Genomic DNA, 12,875 nt, shown 5'->3' on the forward strand with positions numbered 1-12,875 from the left:
GAGGAAAAACAAAGGCAAACTTGTTTTTAATGACTTGTATTAAAAAGTAACTAATGCATAATGAATTAAAAAACGTGTGAAACATTTGGAAAGTCAGATTATAGTATATTGTATATATACTGTATGATGACATACAATTCTCTATTACGTATTTCTTGAACGTATCACTTGCCCTTTTTCTTTACAACCATATAAAATGAGCCGTTCTGATACACAATGTCCACCTGCATGACTAGGCCGGTCGCTTCCTGACAAGTTTCTTTGGGTTATTGCCTAAACTGTAGAAAGATGCCCCCGTTGAGGTGGAAGCACATCTGACGTGTGTCTGCCTACGTCTTTTGACGCTCTGATTGGCAATCTGATCCTATTTTCAGTCCCGGAGAAACATCACATGGCCTCCTTCTCAGGAGGATTAGAATTGTATCAATGATATTTGGATCATAGTTTTTAGTTTTAGGAGTTTGAAGTCTTTTTTCTGATGACATTAATTTGTGTTCTCAAATCAGAGAACCTAATTGAGTGGCCCTCGACTTGAACTACACTCCTGGTGCACCTCAGGGGTCAACATCAGGTCCACAACTATTTACTACTCCTGATCCATCAAATGAAGATTGGAGATGCGATTATTACTTTTGCTTGAATACAGACTTTTTACATATATCTTGATTAAAAAAAGAGTAACAAAAATGATGATACCACGTCAACATGTTTAGAAATATTCATTTTAGTTGCCAAAACGTACACATGTCGAAAAAAAGGGACTGTCTGGTCAACATAAAGCTTTGAACTGTATTCTAGCTCAGTTTCTTTGTGGGTGTAAATAAAATAGGAAAATTGAATGTACAGTAATATGAATATATCATTTTTAGTTAAGCAAGTTTATCATTGAAATAATAGTAGTGGGTGTAAAATATAATAAATAGATCAAGTAATTAAAAAACAATACAATGATACTAAAATAAATGTTTAAAAAAAAAAGAAAAGAAAAGAAAAATCATATTCCGTCAGGCCCCAGCGAGGATCGAACTCGCGACCCCTGGTTTACAAGACCAGTGCTCTAACCACTGAGCTATGGAGCCCGCTGATGTGCCTACTGTCTAGATGTTTCGTAAAATATTTGACACGTCATATGGACGCATTATCGTGTTTTGTTATCGTTAAAACTCTCCTGGAGCGATTTTCCACCTTTATTTAAGTTCGTACAGCGAACGTTCCGACTTTAAATCAGAACCAGAGACCTTCGACGTCGATAACGACACTAAACAAAAACAGAGAAGCCTGGACATATTTCTGCTCATGTTCGATTATTCTAAATAACTTAGAGATAAAGACAGTTTGATATATTTCATGTTTTTATAGTAACGTATGTGCGATGTGGTTGCAATACCTAAGATGACCACGGGAGATCGCTACAGCTTTAAAACAGGAAAACACAATATACTTTTCATTTAATTCTTTATCGTTCAACATATTTGCAGTGATTTATATTCGTTTTTAATATTAAATATCAGAGTGAAACTTGAAAAACTGTCATTGAAACAATGTTTTTGTTTACAATTCCATTTTCCAATTGTCATTTGGTGAACCCGTAGGAATTGATATTGGAAAAAGAAAATCGACAACATGTCCGTTTTTAATGTTATTTTTAACTTTAAAATATAATATTATTCTCTTTGTGTTGTGTGGTCTTCACTTGCTTCTCTGTACTACCATGTGAACAAACATAGATTATAATTAAGCATGAGTTTTGAAAGACGCCTTATAAATACAACTTTTATTATTTATCACGTTTTAGACACCACCTCTCCTATCTTTGTAAATGCCTAATAAACAATGGGAATCGTGGTAATAAACCTTTTAAGTTTTTTTAAAGTAAAAAGAAAAAAAATCAAAACATCCCAAATGGGGAGACAAATTTGTCTCAACTCACTTTATAGACGTATCTTGCTCACTGCTATTCAAATAATAAACATGTAAAATATACAAATGTAATTTACTTAATACTTAACAATTATAATATCTGGTTCTCAACATATTCAGGTGCAAAGGTGGCTCTGAGAACTTTCCCGACTGCTTCTGACACACCCCGAGAAATAAATCCAGATTTTGTCATCAATGAAATTCACATACCTGGAGGATTTACTTGAGTATTAACTATTGAACTTTATCCCCTTTTGTTTGTCCACTTAATCTTAGTGTCTTAGAGTTTTATTATGTGATTGAGCCTCCATGAAGACTTGGAATAAACAAGGTGTAACTCACCAGGTGAGAGGCCGCACACTGATAAATCGATCTTTGTCACTTGGCAAGTACGCCCTAGCCTTACAGGACAGGGTAGCTGTATCTTGCCGAGTGGCAAATTCATTGAGCTTTTCCAGTTCCAAGACTGAGTAATGTTTAAGCAAAAAACGGGAATTGAAAATACATTTATGATGGAGTTTCCTGTGGATTGAGAACAGAAAACAACCAAGATTTAATAAGGGTTTCCAAGTTTTTATCTTCTTACGTTTTAGAGGTCACTGACAGTGTGCACAGTATTTAATCAAATATGGCACCATGGTTCGTCTCAGTTACAGCCTCAGCCTTTTGAAAGTAACCCTTGAGCTCGGGCATTGTTTTCCATTGTTATGGTTAAGCTTAGTCCTACAGAAACAGAAGGTGCTTGGTGCCCACGACCAGTACTCTCTGTCTTGATTGGTGCCTTTTCACTGCAGTTTTATGTCCCATCAGCAGAACTAAATACACTGACAAACGTGCAACTTAAATGGTTGAAGATGTTGGCTAGGCTCTTCAAAATTGGAGCATATAAAAGTATCTGCAAACATTATATTGGCGGCAAACAGCAGCATTTTCATAACTTAACTTTGTTTGTGATGGTTTGCACAATCAGAAGTGAGGCGTGGGATTGTCGCACCACCCATGTTTCCGCACCTGTATTTGAACAGCAACTATACAAATCCAAGGATTTGACTATAAAAATGAACAAAATAAGTCATGCACAGAGATCGTTGGGCAAATATTGGATATCTATTTCATGTTATCTGACTCTGCTTCACCTGTCTCTCACAGACACTCATCACACATGAGAAACACTTTCCTCAACATGTCCGTTTTCAATCTCGTTTTTACTTGGAGCTTTAACATTCTTGTGTTCCTCTTTTGTGGCCTTTTCCTTGCTTTCCTGTGCTACTGCGTGTACCTCCAGTACATCTACATGAAGTATGACCACATACCTGGACCCCCGAGAGAAAGGTGAGTTTTGAAGTGCATCTTCGCTCAAATGTAACGACCACAACGAATCATTTTGTATCGTCACAGCTTCTTTTTCGGACATGCCCAGATGATTACAAGAGTTCTGAATAGTGGGGGAGTTCTGCACGACACGTTGTTGCAATGGTAAGTTTAATTTATAGCATGAATCAGGGCCGATTCTAGGACCAGAAGTGCTCAGCATCGAGACTGCTGTCTACAATATATGAGGTCTTAGCTGACCTATAGAGTCTGTAAAAAATGGAACTTCAGAGCTACAAAATATTGTCAAACTCCATTTGTAATATGTGTGCTATACTTTTCAGGGCTAAGACATATGGACCTGTGTATAAAGTACACGCTTTACATTACGTATTGATATGCACTTCTTGCCCTGAAGCAACAAAGGTAGGCAACTCTTACAAAGAAATGTCTATTATCCTTGTAAACCTTTTTATCACGTTGTTTTCGATTTTCATGACAGGAAATCCTAATGTCTCTAAAACACCCCAAAACCAAGTTTCTTTACAAGTGTTTGTTTGATTTATTCGGTGAAAGGTAGGTCATCTTTAATTATTTTGTACACGGACACAGCGACCAAGTACGTGACTTCGAGAATTTCAAATTATTTGCTATATTCGCATCTAGGTTTGTGGGTAATGGCCTGGTAACAGCACGGGACAATGAGAAGTGGTACAAACAAAGACGCGTTTTGGATCCTGCCTTCAGCAGCCTGTGAGTTTTTCATTCAAAAAGAAAAAAAAAACATGTGTAGATATGTTTTTGAATTGTCTTTTCTCTCAATTTTGAGCCTCAGAATTGCTAAATGCTCTCAACTCGAGCTACACAATTCAATTGATCTGCCAGGAAGAAGAATAAGTTACTTTTTTTCCAGTGAGATAAGAAACAAGTCTATTAAATGGAAAAAATTAAAGCAGTTCCCAAAGGGAGCTTAAAACAAAAGTCATGGAAAAGGCACACACTTCATCTAAAGGGGCAAGAAATATATTCAATATAAATAACTTTAGATACTTCGTAACTGAAAGAGATTATATTCATCTTGATTTTCCAACTACAAATACAGGTATCTAAAAGGACTGATTGGCACCTTCAACGATGGAGCAGAGAAACTGATGAGTAAACTCAGCAAAGCGGCCGAGAGCCAATGTGAAGTCAGCATGCTACGTCTCATTAACTGTGTCACACTTGATGTCATTGCCAAGGTAATGTGATAAAGTTTGCTCACACTGGCTCAGAGCAAGGGAATCAAACCCTCATTTATTTTAAGGTTGCATTCGGCATGGAGTTAGACCCCATGAAGGGTGACTCGCCTTTCCCTGACGCTGTCGCCACCTGTCTTAAAGGGATGGTATACAACATAAGAGATGCTTTCATTCGGGTACGGCCACATCTTTGCATGGATCACTCTTTTAACTAACTCTAACTCTTTTAGTTCAGACCCGAGAAGAGACCATTTATTAAGAAAGTACAAGATTCTTGTCATCTGCTGCGTGTGACTGGAGCCAAGTGTATTCAAGAGAGAAAGGCTGCCATGCGAAGAGGCGACGACGTTCCAAATGATATACTGACGAAAATCCTCGAGATTGAAGGCCAAGGTTCAATGCCAATGGATGCTTTGTAAAATGCACCACAACTGAAATCTTCTTTGTCCTTAAAAAAGAAAACACAACCAAAGAACATGAAGAGTTGCTGGTGGACATTTTTGTTACGTTTTTCATTGCGGGTGAGTTTTGTGTTTTTGTAGTTGATTTATAGATTTGGAAATTTAAAATATCTTTCTATTCCAAAAACCACAGTCAAAAAACACATAGCACTCCAAAGTGTGTGAGTCGTTGTTTGTCTCTGTGACCTGAAAATAAACCCAAAATATACACAAAAGATATACTGTAGGTTTTGTCATGTTACAGGACAAGAAACAACAACCAACCTTATGGGTTTCTGCATCATGGAACTGGGACAACATCCTGAAATTCTACAGAGGTATAATTAGTCTGTCAGTCATCCATAACTCTTTTAAAGTGTCCTTTCCCATTTTCCAGAGCACAGAAAGAGGTGGATGATGTCATTGGGTCAAAATGCGAAGTATCTTATGATGATCTGGGAAAGTTAGTTTACCTTTCTCAGGTACTTAATGGATGTTGATATTTAAAACCACAACGTTTTACCATCATTTATTATGAAATAATTGAGGTACTTTACTCGTTTTGTCATGTTCAGGTACTAAAGGAGGTTCTAAGGCTTTACCCGACTGCACCGGCCACAATACGGGAAGTAAACGATGATTTTGTTATCAATGGGATTCACATACCTGGAGGATTCATTTGCATAGTAAGCATTTGCATAGTAAGTCGTTCACCCTCTATCAATGTGCAGTAAAGTGAAACAACCAGTATTCTCTGCTCAATGTGACAGACAGTGTCAGGAATGACTGTTAAATCGGAAGCTTGTGCAATGCTGTAGTTCAACAGGTTTGGCTTTGGGACCCACCATTTCCTAGTTGTCCCGTGTAGCTTCTCATTCATCAGGGCCATGGTTTTCCAATGGGCTCCAAAGTGAGGCAACTGGACAGAGTCATTTTTAAGTCTTTTTCCATTTAATCCAAGAACCAAAGTCCCTCTCTAGGCCTACCGACCTGATTTCTACAACCCACACATTGATCCCAACTCCTCATAATTGTTCTCTGCTTAGCAAGGTATACTGTTTACTGGCTAATCAGACCCGCTCCTTGGAACTGAAAAATCCTCTTGGGTAAGAGGTGAATTGTTTCCCAAAACTCTACTCAGTCCAGTTGCCTTGCTTTGAAACCTAGCTCATCTCAGTTAGGACAGATTACCTTATCTTAATCTAAGAAAAACAAACAAACTACCCAACCACTACAAACAAAATGACAAAAAGAAAACTGTATTTATATCTATATTAGAAAAGAAAACACATTCTTTGAACTTTTCGATATATTACAATAATATGTTTTAAGTAACAAACAAGGTAACAAATGTTTACAAACTTTAGAAGGAAAATAATAATAATAATGTCCTGCCTGGGATCTGAAACTCAGTTGGGTTAACGGCTGTTGGACAAACATTCATTTAGTTTTTTCTTATCATAATGTACTTTTAATGCATATCCAACATGTGTGCGTGAGTAAAGCTGGTTAGATATGAAATAACAAGTAGCCAATTGAACAAGCGCATATATACATACACATTTATATATTTAAATATATGACTCTAGTTAACATTGCCTCACCTACCATGAACCTCACATCACTTACTGGGAGTAACCAATAGTGGAGCTCCATAATGTAGAACTAGACGTCATTCGTCTTGCTTCTTAACCCTGCTTCTCCAAAAATGTAGATGGATTCCTATGTTGCTGGAAGACTGGACAGGTTCTTAAAGGATCCGCTCATATTTGACCCGGATCGATTCCACCCGGACGCCCCCAAGTAGAACATTTTTGCATTGTAAACATGTACCTGCAACATATCAAATATTTGTTTTGTTTTATCAGGCCTTATTATTGTTACTATCCCTTTGGCCTCGGACCACGCGCCTGTTTGGGTCAGAACTTTTCTCAGGTGTGTAAAATCCACCAGTCAATTCAATACAAAGCTACTGATAAATGTGTGTTGTCTTTCCAGATCGAGGTTAAAGTGGTAATGGCCAAGCTGCTGCAGAGATTTGACTTTACTTTGACCCCTGGACAAACTTTAGACATCCAAGACACGTCAACCCTCAAACCAAAGAGCGGAGTCATGTGTCAAATTAAACACAGATATGGAAAAATTTAACCCGAAATTAACAATGAAAAATCAATTAAACCATAAATCCACCACATTCTTCACTATATACACTAACTATTTTTCAAGCTTAGCAGTCTGAGCCGCAGTGGTTCTGGTAGGGATGACGTCACCATTTTGACAAGGTCCGGTGCGGAATATACCCTTAATTATTTCATATTGCATTTCAAACTTGCTTGAATACTAACGAATATATACCGCTTGGTTGTTAACGGTCAATAAAATATACTCGTTGTCTTAATGCTTCAAGTTATTTGTGTTAGTTTCCATCCACCAGCATTGGACCCACTGTTCCTATTTTTTCTTTAATACAGACAGAACCTAATAAGATTGTCTTTGTGTAAAAAGCTAACGTGCAAATTTTTCAAAACACTAGTCAAAGTGTTCTTCTACATAGTAGTGGTCATTATGAGATGACTGTAATATTATATTATATCATTTTATATAATTTTATATTATATTGTATTATATTATATTATATTATATTATAAACAAACACAAAGCTTTTCTTTAATCATGAACAGAGTTAAAAAAAAAAGTCTTATCTGTCTTTGCTGTTAGATAACCGACATGAAGTGTGTGATGGGTCGTCGTGACGTCACGCGAAGGAAAACTAAACGATCGTTTAATTTATTTGATCATAATCATTTTTAACGTTTACAGATTCATCTACACTGTACGAGTTAACATTATTGCAGAACAATGAAATATGTAAAAAAAAAAAAAAAATGCAACGTTGCGCGGAAGTGGAGTCGTGATTGCGCAATCCCTTCACCGAGGATTTCAGAAGAAGGTTTAGTTCAGGTCATTAAACGTCTCAAAATGACGTTTTTTGCAGCTTTTTTGAACTGCATTCCTTATATTCTAGTGTTTGTTTTGGCTCTAGCCCTGCTTGCATTTCTTTGTTTTTGTCTGCTCGTCCACTACACTCACACCAAGTACGATCACATACCTGGACCACCGAGACACAGGTGAGAAACGCTGAGCAGCTGCTGCCTTGGATTATATATAGTTACAGACACACTCTTATTTCTTTTACAGCTTCTTGCTAGGCCATGCAATTATCTTTCGGCAGAAGATGACCGAGGGGGGAATTGTTCATGACCTTTTTGTAAAATGGTAATAATTAATTTTAACGCATTTAACTATTTCACTTCAAGATAAATGAACATTATTGAATCTTCTTTTCCAGGACGGAGACCTATGGACCTGTCCTCAGACTGAATGTCCTGCATAGAACATTCATTTTGACGACCTGTCCTGAAGCTACCAAGGTAAACTAAAATGTACTTAGACTGTGCTGAATGCATTACGCATGCAATGCAACTTAATGTTGTTTACCTGCAGGAAATCCTAATGAACCCAAAGTACCTCAAGGAAAAATCATTGCACGACAAAATTTTCAACCTTTTTGGTGTGAGGTAACGTTAAAGAAGATTGTATGACCTAATACAAGACATTAACACTTTTTTTTTGGTCAAGATTCTTTGGCGACGGACTGGTATCAGTGAGAGACCATGAGCTTTGGTACAAGCAGCGGAGGATTATGGATCCTGCATTTAGCAGCTTGTGAGTTATTCATGTTTCTGAAAATGCTCTGAAAGCAACATTTTTATTGTTTTATGTTTGTGTGTAAGGTTAACCTTTGAACCATCTACAGTTTATTGTTGGTGATCTAGAGAACATTTTTACTTTTAGTTATTTGACGGTCCTCTCTGTAATAATAAAATATTTCATTAGAATGTTGGATTTAACTTGTATTAAAGTTTTAAATTAATCTAGATCAGCATGTTTAAAACTAAAACAGGAATAGCATTCGAAAAAAGAAAACAAACCCTCTGTTTCTAGGTTCAGAAAACTGTCTTTTAACAGCATCTATGATTCTTTAAATGATAAAAAAAAAAAATGGTGTCTAATTAAATAGTTAACTAAGTAAATGCAAAAACAATAAATATTGGGGGGGACATTAAATAAGGACATCGAACTGATCCATCTATGTATAACAAGTAACATATTCAAATAAAATGTAACTGGTGAAGTCATTTCCAGGTATCTGAGAGGACTCATGGGCACCTTCAATGAACGAGCTGAGAAACTGACGAGTGATCTCAATGAAGTTGCTGATAGTGAATCTGAGACCAGCATGCTCCATCTACTCAACCACGTCACCCTGGATGTCATTGCTAAGGTGTTTTATTGATCGTCATGACACCTTGATGAAGCTTCATGAAGCAGTTTCATTATTTTCAGAGCCCACTAGATGCCCCTCTCTCCTGTATGTTTGAACAGATATAATGATGGAACTACACATTCATTTTGAAATGGAGGCACTACTGAGCTCTTCAAATTCAACACTGCTTCATGAAGCTTCATCAGTCCATCACGATTTACCAGCTGTCTCTCACACTGGTCCAGTTGTTTATCTAATGTCTAAACTATAATTTCTCTCCATCAGGCTGCATTTGGAGTAGATCTAGACCTCAAGAGAAACCAGTCACCTTTCCCTGCAGCTATTGAAACTGTCTTAAAAGGGATGATTTTCAATATTAGAGATGTTTTTTTCGAGGTAAAACTGAACTGTTTATTCAGGCTCATGTTTTTAAGGTGACTATACATGTTTCATTTACAGTATAAACTGAAGAACAGGCCTTTTGTTAATAAAGTCAGAGAAGCATGTCGACTCCTGCGCACAACAGGCGCCAAGTGGATCAATGATCGGAAAACTGCCATGAAAAACGGTGACGATGTTCCGAAGGACATTCTCACTCAAATCATCAAGTCTGCAGGAAAAGGTCTGAAGATTGAGCTGTTTGTAAGAAAAAGAATCAGATTTTTGACCTCAGAATCTTTTTTTAATTTTAGAAGAAATCACGACTGAAGAGGACGACGAGTTGATGTTGGATAATTTTGTGACGTTCTTCATCGCTGGTGAGTTTTCATTATGTTGCACATTCGTGACCTTTAAACATACCATCTTTCAATCTTTCAAACGTCCATCCTTATCTTGTCATCCATCTCAGAAAAAAAAAAGAATAAGAAATAATAGAAGTGATGAGCAACATTAGTGACAACATTTCAGTGCTTGAAACTCCAAAAGCTGAAATAGATTGTGTAAAAGAGAGGAATTTATTCTCATATTTTATCATTACTTATCTAAGTTTAAACTCTTTTTTTTTTCACAGGACAGGAAACAACGGCAAACCAATTAGCTTTTTGTGTCATGGAATTGGCAAGACATCCTGAAATTCTGGAGAAGTAAGACTCTTTCATGTTCAACTTCTGTTGTGGTCCCAGTCCAACCGAAGTGATCATAGCTTTTCAGTTGTTCTAGGAGATTACTCCTCAGCTACAGCCCTCTCCCTTCTGGGGCTCTGGAACGCGCTCTGGCTTGGCACAGACTATTGAGCTTTTTAAATCCTCTTTAAAAACCTACTTTTATTCCGTCTGCACAAATAAGAATGTCTTAAGATTTTTCTTGAAGGAGTCAATAGATCATCAAACACAGAGAGAGAGGAAGATCGTTCCAAAGCTTAGGAGCAACAGCCTGGAAGGATTTCTCTCCTCTGGTCCGGAAGCATGTTCAGGAACCATCAGTAGATTCTGATCCACAGACCTAAGAGCCCGAGCTGGGATGTAAGGAGGAGTCTGACCATGAATAGATCTGAAAGTAAGAACCAGAATTTAAAAATTGATCCTGAGAGAAACTGGCAGCCAGTGAAGAGTTTTAAGGATCAGGGAAATGTGAGTTCTTCTACTAGAGCAGGTCAGAATTCTCGCTGCAGAGTTTTGTATTAACTGCAGGTGAGACAGCTCCTTTTTGTTTAGACACAAAAATAAAATGTTACAAAATCTAAACGAGAAGCCAAAAAACGCATGGATTATAAGATCCAGATCATGTTGTGACATATTTGACATATTTCGCTAGTGTTTTTTAACCAACATTTCTGTTCCCTAGAGTGAGAAAAGAAGTGGATGACGTCATCGGGATGAAGCGGGAAATTAGTTATGATGATCTTGGACAGCTGGTCTACCTCTCGCAGGTACAAGAAAGATCATAGCTGATGAATTCAGTTTAAATTGTCTTACAATTCTTGTGGCGCCACCATCAGGTGCTGAAGGAGGTTTTGAGGATGTATTCTACTGCTCCAGGCACTTCTCGAGACCTGCATGAAGATATCATCATCAACGGTGTTCGTGTTCCTGGAGGAGGCCCTATTTTAGTATGTTTTTGACACGTGTTGACTTGTGATCACAAAGCAGCGCATCCAGAGACATTAACTTTTGCATGAACTCCTGAAAAACTATTTCAAACATTCAGTTGCACTTTTCTCTGAAATGCAGTTCAGCTCTTATGTGACTGGCAGACTGGACAAGTTCTTCAAGGATCCGCTTGTGTTTGATCCAGATCGCTTCCACCCAGACGCCCCAAAGTAAGTGAAACATCTTCATCTACTCACGATGTTTAAACAAAAAATCCCTGTTTGTGTTTAAGGCCTTATTACTGCTACTACCCCTTTTCTCTGGGACCGCGCACCTGCCTAGGAAGGGGTTTTGCGGAGGTGAGTCGTCAACAGACGTCCTATCAAAGCCATATATTTGTGTTGAACCCTCATCATTTGACAGATGGAAGCTAAAGTGGTGATGGCCAAGTTGCTGCAGAGGTTTGACTTCACTCTGACTCCAGGACAGAGTCTTGACATCATGGACACTGGAACACTGAGGCCCAAGGGCGGAGTCATGTGCACGGTCAAACATCGGAAAACATGTAACTGAGCGACAGATGTGTTGTTGTGGCTCAGAAGCGGACGAGTGAAAATAAGAAGAAATGTGATTTTGCATGGTAGACATTATTTGAGGATATAAGGCAAAGAAGAAATTCATTGATCAAGGTTTATTTATTCCAACTTTTGTGGATTAGCTATTATTTGCTTCCAAAGTGTTTAATCTGCTAATAAAGCTAAATTAAGAAGGCTTGTAACCAGATACTGTCAATCTAAGACTCAGTAGCTACTGAAATAATTATACAGAGTATTAAAAATACATTTGAAAATATAATAATTACCCAATCTATGTTGAATATATTGTGAAGAAGTCGCATCGATTAGGAATCAAAGACTATTTATAAAATCTCTGCACTTCGTCAAAATTAAAAGACACAGAGCTAGAACATGAAGTGGTACTTACACATTATGTACAGCAGGATCATTTAAGAAAACATAAAGTTGTTAGATAATTCCCTGTTAATAATACTGTACCAAGAAGATAAGCAGTGTGGAGGCGAGGTTGTTATGTGCCGACCGAGGTCCAACAAAGTAGGTTAAAGTAAAACGTGTATTTACAAGGATCAAAACTGTTTGTTGAAATGTTATAAATCAACGTTTTATTGCCACTGTTGACTAATAAATTATCTTTTTAATTATTAAACTTGTGTGAGTTTACTGTTGTATCTGTTAGGCTAAAGAAAAAACCTGTGACACATATACACAAAAAAATATATATTTATTTGTAAAGTGAAGGGAATATTAATCTGATACTGCTAGTTTACCACATGGATAAAAGATGGTATTATTCTGAGTTAAGTTCACCTTTATATACATTCCAAACAGAATAAAAAAAAATTTAGAGATCAATTCTGTAGCCTATAATTTCTTAAATTAAATTGAGGACATTTTTAATGAATTACGTACAGATAAAAATATATTTTCTTTGAATTCACGTCTTACAGTATGTCATAAAAATGTTATAAATAAAAACACAAAATGGATTTAAAAAAAGAAACCTGACCTCATAACCAAAGAGAAGGCAG

General features: G+C 37.1%; 2 protein-coding genes and 1 non-coding gene across 4 annotated transcripts; 2 read left to right on the top strand and 1 right to left on the bottom strand.

Annotated features, from left to right (window-relative positions):
• Positions 1–1,006: 1,006 nt before the first annotated feature.
• Positions 1,007–1,079, bottom strand: trnat-ugu (transfer RNA threonine (anticodon UGU)). The gene has a single exon. It is a non-coding gene; the product is annotated as a tRNA-Thr (tRNA).
• Positions 1,080–3,019: 1,940 nt separating this feature from the next.
• LOC148067528 (cholesterol 24-hydroxylase-like) lies at positions 3,020–7,446 on the top strand. Of its 2 annotated transcripts, none has more exons than XM_087805035.1 (15): positions 3,020–3,252; positions 3,319–3,396; positions 3,576–3,657; positions 3,734–3,807; positions 3,898–3,984; positions 4,334–4,472; positions 4,538–4,648; positions 4,703–4,865; positions 4,931–4,993; positions 5,178–5,250; positions 5,310–5,394; positions 5,488–5,613; positions 6,627–6,715; positions 6,781–6,847; positions 6,911–7,446. In XM_087805035.1, exons 1-15 carry the CDS (start codon positions 3,035–3,037, stop codon positions 7,058–7,060), a joined length of 1,605 nt encoding a protein of 534 aa, XP_087661161.1. In that variant the 5' UTR covers positions 3,020–3,034; the 3' UTR covers positions 7,061–7,446. The 2 variants fall into 2 exon arrangements, with proteins under 2 accessions (XP_087661161.1, XP_087661162.1); XM_087805036.1 differs by having other exon boundaries at positions 5,488–5,598; positions 6,911–7,443.
• A 310-nt stretch (positions 7,447–7,756) lies between these two features.
• On the top strand, positions 7,757–12,493 carry LOC148067529 (cholesterol 24-hydroxylase-like). Its single transcript, XM_087805032.1, has 15 exons — positions 7,757–8,040; positions 8,111–8,188; positions 8,262–8,343; positions 8,417–8,490; positions 8,552–8,638; positions 9,119–9,257; positions 9,525–9,635; positions 9,699–9,861; positions 9,932–9,997; positions 10,252–10,324; positions 11,025–11,109; positions 11,179–11,289; positions 11,411–11,499; positions 11,562–11,628; positions 11,693–12,493. The coding sequence occupies exons 1-15, from the start codon at positions 7,772–7,774 to the stop codon at positions 11,840–11,842; spliced, it is 1,644 nt and encodes a 547-aa protein (XP_087661158.1). The 5' UTR covers positions 7,757–7,771; the 3' UTR covers positions 11,843–12,493.
• The last annotated feature ends 382 nt before the right edge of the window (positions 12,494–12,875 follow it).

This window comes from Callionymus lyra, chromosome 13 (genome assembly GCF_982586985.1).
Source record: "Callionymus lyra chromosome 13, fCalLyr1.hap1.1, whole genome shotgun sequence".
NCBI classification, from domain to species: Eukaryota; Metazoa; Chordata; class Actinopteri; order Syngnathiformes; family Callionymidae; genus Callionymus; species Callionymus lyra.